This window comes from Rhinopithecus bieti, unplaced genomic scaffold (genome assembly GCF_001698545.2).
Source record: "Rhinopithecus bieti isolate Rb0 unplaced genomic scaffold, ASM169854v2 scaffold_21703, whole genome shotgun sequence".
Lineage (NCBI taxonomy): Eukaryota > Metazoa > Chordata > Mammalia > Primates > Cercopithecidae > Rhinopithecus > Rhinopithecus bieti.
Window position 1 is genome coordinate 3,014,410 of NW_016812332.1, and position 8,016 is coordinate 3,022,425.

The following is an 8,016-nucleotide window of genomic DNA, read 5'->3' on the forward strand; positions in this document are numbered from 1 at the left end:
TATAGCATTCTGTTTTTAGTAGTGGCATTTCAATTTACAAAATATAGTAATTCTCAATCACTGAAAATGTCAAATCCTAGAAAACGTAGCATTCCTAAGTGTGATGTTAATATCATCCTCCAACAGTTGTTGGCCAAAGATTCATTTGATGAATCCAATTTTTCTGAAATAGATAATTCTGATGATTCAGACAATTCTAATGTTAGTTCTGTTTAGAAATAACTCCAAGAAGAGTTTTTCTGTTTTATTTTCACATTGAAAATCAGTCAGATTTGGTTCAGCCTCAAAGAGCATGTTTATGTAAAGATAAATGAGTGCTGGAAGCGAGCTGTACTTTTTTTTTTCTAAACAGGAAATGAGTTAACTGTTTTTTTCATCCTTTGATCCCTTATTACATAGTTACTTCACATTGTCTATAAGACTCAAAGCTTTGGCTGCAATGATAACCAAATTAAAAGAGGTCCTCATCTACAAATGTATCTACCTTCCTACCCATTGAATTTTCCTGTGTCCTTCCTTAAGGAAGACAGCGTCCTTTTCTAGGGTAACTAAGTGTCGTCATTAAAATTACTAGGGAAAAAAAACATATTTCTGGCTCTTATCTCAATAAGACTGCCTAAACACATATGTTTATCTCCCTTCTCTTCCAAATTCCATTGAAATGACAAGGAAACAAAATAGTCTAAAACTAAATAAAACCATAACCACACTAGAAAACAAAAGAGGGTGACATTAGCAGATTAGAAGTTAAAAATTCTAGATCCATGGTTCTTAAACTTTGGCATGCATCAAAATCGCCTAGGGGGATGTTAAAACACAGATTGCAGATCTCTATCCCCGGGGTTTCTGATTCAGTAAGTCTAGGGTGGGGCTCCAGATTTTATACGTCTAACAAGTTCCCAGGTAAAGCTGATTCTGCTGGTCAACAGTCACATTACAAGAACCATCCTAAGTAAGTAGAGGTCACTAAGAAAAACACTTTTTATTAATTCCAATTAGCATCCTTGGAGAGATTCAAGAGAATGGTACAACCTTTTTTCTTCTTTTTTTAGGAACAGTAAGTGGAAAATAAGAAATAGTTCTGGAAAATTGGAAAAAAATATAATTTCCAAATGAAAAACAAAATCAGAAGAACCTAATAACAAGTAAAGTCCAATACAGCAGTGTGAAAAATACTAAAAGACATCTTTCAAAACACAGAGCAAAAGACAAAGAGATCAAAATATGACAGAAAAATTAACAAGCATAAAGGTCAGTAGCTACCTAATAGGTTTCTGGAGACAGAACAAACACATCACAAAACATAATCGATGAGCAGAAGAAATTTTTCCTATGCTGAAAAATACTCAAAGCTTGATACTGCAGGGCCAAATTCCACGCAGGTTAAGCCAATAACTAGACACATGTTTGTGGCACTTTTAAACGTAAAAGACATAAAGAAAACCTTAAAATCTTTGAGAAGGAAAACACTTGTTATTACAAAGGAATATGAATCAGACTAGCATCAGACTGTTCATTAGCATGCTAGAAGAAAATGGAATGTTGTTTTCAAAGTTCAGAGAGAAAATTATTTTGAACCTGGAATTCTATACTTAACTAGAATCTAGTTAAACTATCAAATAACGAAGGTAAAGACACCTTTGGAAATTAAAGAAACAAGCAAATTTAGTTCCTATATGTATTAGATTCCTACTTCTATAAAATACTATCACAGAAGTCCAAATAGATCTCAAGGAGCTAAAATTAAGGTGTTGGCAGAATTACATACCTTCTGGAAGCTTTAAGGAAAAATCAATTTCTTTGTCTTTTCTAGCTTCTAGAAGCTGGCTACATTCCTAGATTAGTGGTCCCCTTCTATCTTCAAGGCCAGCAACGATGGATTGAATCCTTCTTTTATCAAGTCTGACCTACCTCCACCTTTCATCTGTAAGGATCTTTAACTGGACCTAGCCGATAATCCAGAATAATCTTCCCATCTCAAGATCTTTAATTTTGCAGGTGTGACTAACACCAGCAAAGTTCCTTTTGGCAGGAAAAGTAACATATTTTCAGGTTCCAGGAATTAGGATGTGGACATTTTTGGCAGGCCATTGTTCTGCCTACCAAACTATATAAGGACTCAAGGACGTCCTTCAGAAAAACAAAAAAAGAATTCAAGAAAGGGGACAAGATGGGATACATGAAAGTAGGTCCCCCATAAAAGGAAGCAAGTTGAAAAAAAAAATTTTAAGGAAAAATTTGATATTGACATTGGAATCTTCTCTTTCTAGAAGCACAATTTTAGAGAAACATAATTACATTTTCTTCCCTAAAAGTCCTTTTATGCTACCTGCTTCTATGGTGAATAAAATTTACATAACCAAAATATTACAAATCTTGTCTATTAAGTAGTTTCCAATTTTCAGAAATACACAGCCAAGCATCAGAAGACATGAATAACTATGTCTAGTTCCGGGGTCTGGCAGATTCTGGACTCCATATATTGATATACTTACAGAGGTACCACACATTATTTTTTCATATGTGCTATTTATTAGGAACTGAAGTTACATAGTAAGGGTAGAAAATAAGTTAGTAATATAGCCACAGTTAAACATATTAAATGATTCTTGCCTGTATTCTATAAAATAGGAAGGAGAAATTAAAATCAATTCTGAAATACGTTTGTGCCTTTTCATTAAGTAGCTGATAATTTATGGAGTTGCAAATAAGTTCAATGTTAATTTTTTTTAATATTTAAAAAGATAACATCTAACAATAATGAGACTATGAAAAATGGATACTCCCATAGACTATAGCTGAATTTTTTTTTTCTTCTGACAAGGGAAAGAATGGAACTGAAATTTTTTACAAGCAAACTTTTAGGAGTAGAATTTAAAGTGGGAATATCTTTTGACCTAGTAGTTTTACTCCTAGGAGTCTATCCTACAAAAATGTCATCACTTAGTATATAAGAATACTATATAAGAACTCATTTAGAGTTATTTTATAGCATCATTTAGAGTAGGGAAAAAATAGGAACCAACCTAAATATTTCATCAAATGAGAACTGGTTGAACATATTACCATTGACCATTAATGCAGCAGCCATTAAGAATGAGGCACATCATGGAACGATGTAGGCACACACACATATAAGTACACTATTTTAGATTTTTATATGGAGAAAGGAAGAGCTGAAAGGAGATACATACAACTATAACCTAAGTTAATTCTCTGGAACTGAAAGGAATGCATAAACTTTCAGTTTTACATTACACATATATTCCATTTGAATTGTTTTAACGGATATGCACTACTTTTAGAATATCTTTACCCTTAAAAAAACTTAATTCCTTAATTCCTAACACTTAAAAATTGAACCCAGAATAATGCTTCTGTAAATCATAAAGGCAAAATTGGTTTAGGATATAAAGAACATCAAAGCCTCTTGTGGGGTATATAACAAACAATATATGGTCAACACTTAAATACATTATTATTATTAAATGTAACCAGTAGTGATGGAAGCATTCAGTTCCTTAAAGATATGCAACTCACTACAACTACACTATAGCTTCTGACAAGAATAAACAGAAAACACCAATATGCTCTTTATCATTGCCTTAAAAACATTTTAATAAATTAATATTTCTATTAATAAACACCTACCGAATCATTCGCTGCTAATGCAAGTGCAAGATTCACTGTAAGAAACAAAAATAGTAATTGAATTTAGTAACTTTCTTTCTATTAAAATTCACTTTATCTTTTAATATTTTCATGTAATTTTTAATAATTTCATGTAATTTTAATATTTTCATGTAATAACCTAAGCATATAAATTTTTAACATATATCCCTTAATTGTAAAGAGCAAGCACATGGAGGAACACAGAAAGTAAAAAGAAAAGTAAAAAAGTAATTTTCCAATAAATGCAATAATAAATGCATGCCCCAAAACTAACATTTTTAAAAATCCATTTCTGTTACAATTTTGTTCAAATAATCCACTTAGTTTTTTTAAATTATGTTAACAGAATATATAATTCAATTATTTTCAAAAGCATATTTTATAGAAAATTATCCATTTTAAAATGTACACAATTTCATTGTCTTACATTTATGATTACTATGCTCTGTCCCCCAGGTTGGAGTTGGGACCACAGGTGCACACCACCACACCCAGCTAATTTTTTTTTGTACAGATAGGGTCTTGCCATGTTGCCCAGGCTGGTCTCGAACTCCCCAGCTCAAGCAATCCTCCCACCTCAGCCTACCAAAGTGCTGGCATTACAGGCATGAGGCACCGCATCCTACCCCTACTGCCTTTTAAAAATAAATGCTGGTATTACAGGAGTTCCAAGTATCTAATTCATAAATACTCATGTATATGAAAGGCTGGACTACTGTGCACAGAGGGAAGGGAAAAGTGTAAAACGTAAGAGGTAAAATGTGTTCCCAAACTGCTTATGCCAACGAATCCCAGACGAATCCCATAAAGAAAGAAAGCAGTACTCCCAAAACCAGCTTTAGTCCAGTAACAGGAATATGCTACATCTGAGAAGAGAATTCCAAAAGTAACACAATTCAAAAACTGATGAACAAATAGGCCCTCATAATGTGAATCACATTTCCCTACAGAACAACGGTATAAACTATATCAGGGTTATTTTCTTCAAACTAGTTAAGAGCATAAGTTTTTAAGGCAGACCTGGTTCAAATCCCAGCTCTGCCACCTTCTATTGTGTACTCTTGAGTAGGTTATTTTACCCATAAGTCTGTTTTCTCTTCTATAAAATGAAAACCATGCCTACTTCATAACTGTGATTAGGATTAAATGAAATATTGCATGTAAAATACTTAGCCTAGGGCACAGACTTGATAAATTCATTTTTATAAGTTATAAAATTCTGAATTTCAGGTACAAGATAGGTTACACATAATCCAACTTTAAGGCAGAAACTTTCAGGGGTAATTCATTTTACAGTTAGGTTCTTCCTACATTTAAACAATAGAATCACTGAGCATATTTGTATTAGTCAAATGTCATCATTCTAATCTGAAACAGCTCTAGCATGTATATTCAAGTGGGAAGTATTTTGAAGTAGTGTGAGGCAGGAATAAACACATATAAGGAAAAGAAATATATTAATAATACCAATAGAGTTACATAAAATAACCTATTTTAAGATTTAGATACACTCACTGAGCTGTTATGAAAAAGTATGGGCCAGCTGTTCGGGACAGATGGTATAACGTTAACAGAAAAAAGTGAGAAAGGGACATTTACTGAAGCACCCACTAAGTGTTACATGTACACTTTCTCATACATTTTCCTGTTTAAATGCTTTCACATTTCATGGCAACAGATCATCTTCCAACTAAAAACAATAAACAAACAATCTTAAACAAGTGCCAGCCTACAGACCCAACAAATTACAAAACCCAAAGAACTTATGGCTACAATCATGAAAACACCTTCCATCCTTATCCAGTTCAAGTAATCACAGAGCATGTAAAAGGATTTAAACCACTGAAAACTGGAAAGTGTACTCCAAATTTTCAAGAAACTGGAATAGGTAGGTTCTAGAACCAAAACTAAGAGCTTCTGAATTTTAAAACAACTAGACCAATTGTAAACCTTTAGGAAAGAAAGGAAAAATGTGCAGGATAGTGCATGAATTCATTAAGAACAGATTATTAATCTTTTTTTAACAATATGGTGTCTATCAAAGAGTAATGGATTAGGGATCTACCACAAATACAACATTTGGTAAATCTCAACTTTTTCAAAACATCTGACAAATTCTTCCACAATTCCCTTCTGATAAAAATGGGGAAAAAATGGGGGAAACATGAGCTAATAGGACGGGCGAGGTGGTTCACACCTGTAATCCCAGCACTTTGGGAGGCTGACATCGGCGGATCACGAGGTCAGGAGATCAAGACCATCCTAGGTAACACGGTGAAACTCTGTCTCTACTAAAAACACAAAAAAATTAGCAAGGCATGGTGGCGGGCGCCTGTAGTCCCAACTACTTGGGAGGCTGAGGCAGGAGAATGGAGTGAACCCAGGAGGCGGAGCTTGCAGCGAGCAGAGATTGCGCCACTGCACTCCAGCCTGGGTGACAGAGGGAGACTCTGTCTCAAAAAAAAAAAAAAAAAAGTTACTAGATGTTTTTAAAATAACAGCAACCAATTATTGAACTCTAGTAAACACTAAGCTAAGTAGTTAGCTTGTGCAATTTGAATAACCATCTTATGAAAGAAGTTATCATCTCCATTTCACAGTTAAGTGAACTGAAGATTTGCTGCACAATCTGGCAACTTTTTCCTGAGTTAAGGGGTAGGAGACCCAGCTAGTACCTAGTTTTGTCTAACTCCAAAATCTAAGCGTCTACCCGCTACCAACTCCTGAAACGAAGGAATCAGATGTTAGGAACTTCACAAATACATTTTTAAAACACAAAACTACAATTTTAATAGTGTGCACCTACCAGTTGGCATAAGTTCTGAATCAGGAATAGAATTAATATCCTATAATACCTGCTGTAGTAGATTTTCCGACTCCACCCTTTCCAGAAGCCACAACTAGAACTTGTTTAACACCTTCTATTGGTTTCTGCTTTGGAAGTCCTCGGGACATGATTTGTGTTCTTCTTTGTTTTAGGGTCTCACTCTCGGCGCCAGATAACTTTAAAAAATAATAATAATAATAAGCCGTTTTAAATAAGCCATCTCCATAATCACATTGTAAAAGTAAAAACAATCTGGGGTTTGCAACTAAGAGGGCTTTCTTTTCTAATTCTGCTCATCTCCACTTTGGAGACATTTACCTACTTCTACTGATAACAATTGTAAAGACACATGGTTTAAATTGAATTTTTTCTACCAGGATACGCTGAACGTTTAAAAATGCAAAAACCCTGCCTCTTTACGGAGATAAGGCTTCCACGTGTTTTGCTTTTCTTTAATCTATTTGCTAAATAACCCAAAACCAAGAAAGCAATGTAGAATACCAAATCTACGTTCTGTGTTTCAAGTCCCGCCACGCCTCAGCCTGGGTCTGCCTGAAAAGTAGGCACGTCCAGCACATTGGGGGTCTCAGGAACTGAGGCAGCCCTGCAGCCCAGCATCTCTGTCAGCCCGCTTCCCCCTGCCCTGCAGCACCACGGACCTGGCGCCGACAAACCATCGCTCGGCTTCCCCCAAGCGGGGCAGTGGCCCCGCCACCAGCCCGGAGCGACACCCCACCAAAAAGCAGCAGACGCCGCCAAATCCCCATGACGCGGAACTGGGCTATGAGCCCTGCCCGGAAACTGTCGCGGGTGGCGCGGGGTGATGACGTCACGTAGCAACGCTCGGCTTTCTCTTCCTAGCAACCGGTCTTGGGTTTGTTCGCTCAAGAACCCAATCTGCATCATCTTGTTTATAGCCAGCTACAAACATTTTGCAGCGTTTTACTAAACGTTTGTGAAGTGCTGTCATATACAGCATCTCGTATGATCCTTACAGAAGTCCCGAGGTAGGCAGAAGACTTACTAGTGTACTCTTTATGGACAAGAAAACGGAGAAAGTTTAAAGAGACTTGACCCAGCTTAACAAAAGCAGGAAATGGGGGAACTTGAAAATGACTCCAGGATTTCTTATTAAGCAGTATGGTCATTTAAATACTACCACTGTTAAGGATTTTATCTTTTTATTTTATTTTTTTCCTGTGTGATCTACAGTGAGAGTCTGTTTTGCGTTGGTATTCACGACTTGTGTTGCTGACAGTTCCCTGAAAGAGACGGTAGGTTGCTTTACTAGACTTGAAAAAGATTACCTAAATCAGAAAACAAATCTAATGAAGCAAGTTTTGCTCAAGAAGGAACTTGAGTAAGGAGGTGGAATTTATCTTGGTGAAAGAAAGCAAGTATCCCTACATACAATGCAGTTGAGAGAGAAAGCTCAAAAGGTGATGCCCAGACCTAGAAAAAGGATCCTTTGAGGTAAGGGACGGTTTACACTCACATATTCTTCTTGATACTCTCTA

The 8,016-nt window shown here is 35.8% G+C and overlaps 1 protein-coding gene across 3 annotated transcripts in view; it reads right to left on the reverse strand.

The window, feature by feature from the left end:
• The window catches only part of NUBPL (NUBP iron-sulfur cluster assembly factor, mitochondrial), a 377,447-nt gene extending 370,143 nt beyond the window's left edge, over positions 1 to 7,304 (reverse strand). For all 3 annotated transcript variants that reach the window (XM_017895911.1, XM_017895910.1, XM_017895909.1), the window contains exons 1-3: positions 7,159 to 7,304; positions 6,528 to 6,675; positions 3,652 to 3,686 (exon numbers count right to left, since the gene is read on the reverse strand). In XM_017895911.1, coding sequence (XP_017751400.1) covers positions 3,652 to 3,686; positions 6,528 to 6,675; positions 7,159 to 7,266 — 291 coding nt within the window. In that variant the 5' untranslated portion in view covers positions 7,267 to 7,304. The remainder of the gene's footprint in view (positions 1 to 3,651; positions 3,687 to 6,527; positions 6,676 to 7,158) is intronic.
• Positions 7,305 to 8,016: the final 712 nt, after the last annotated feature.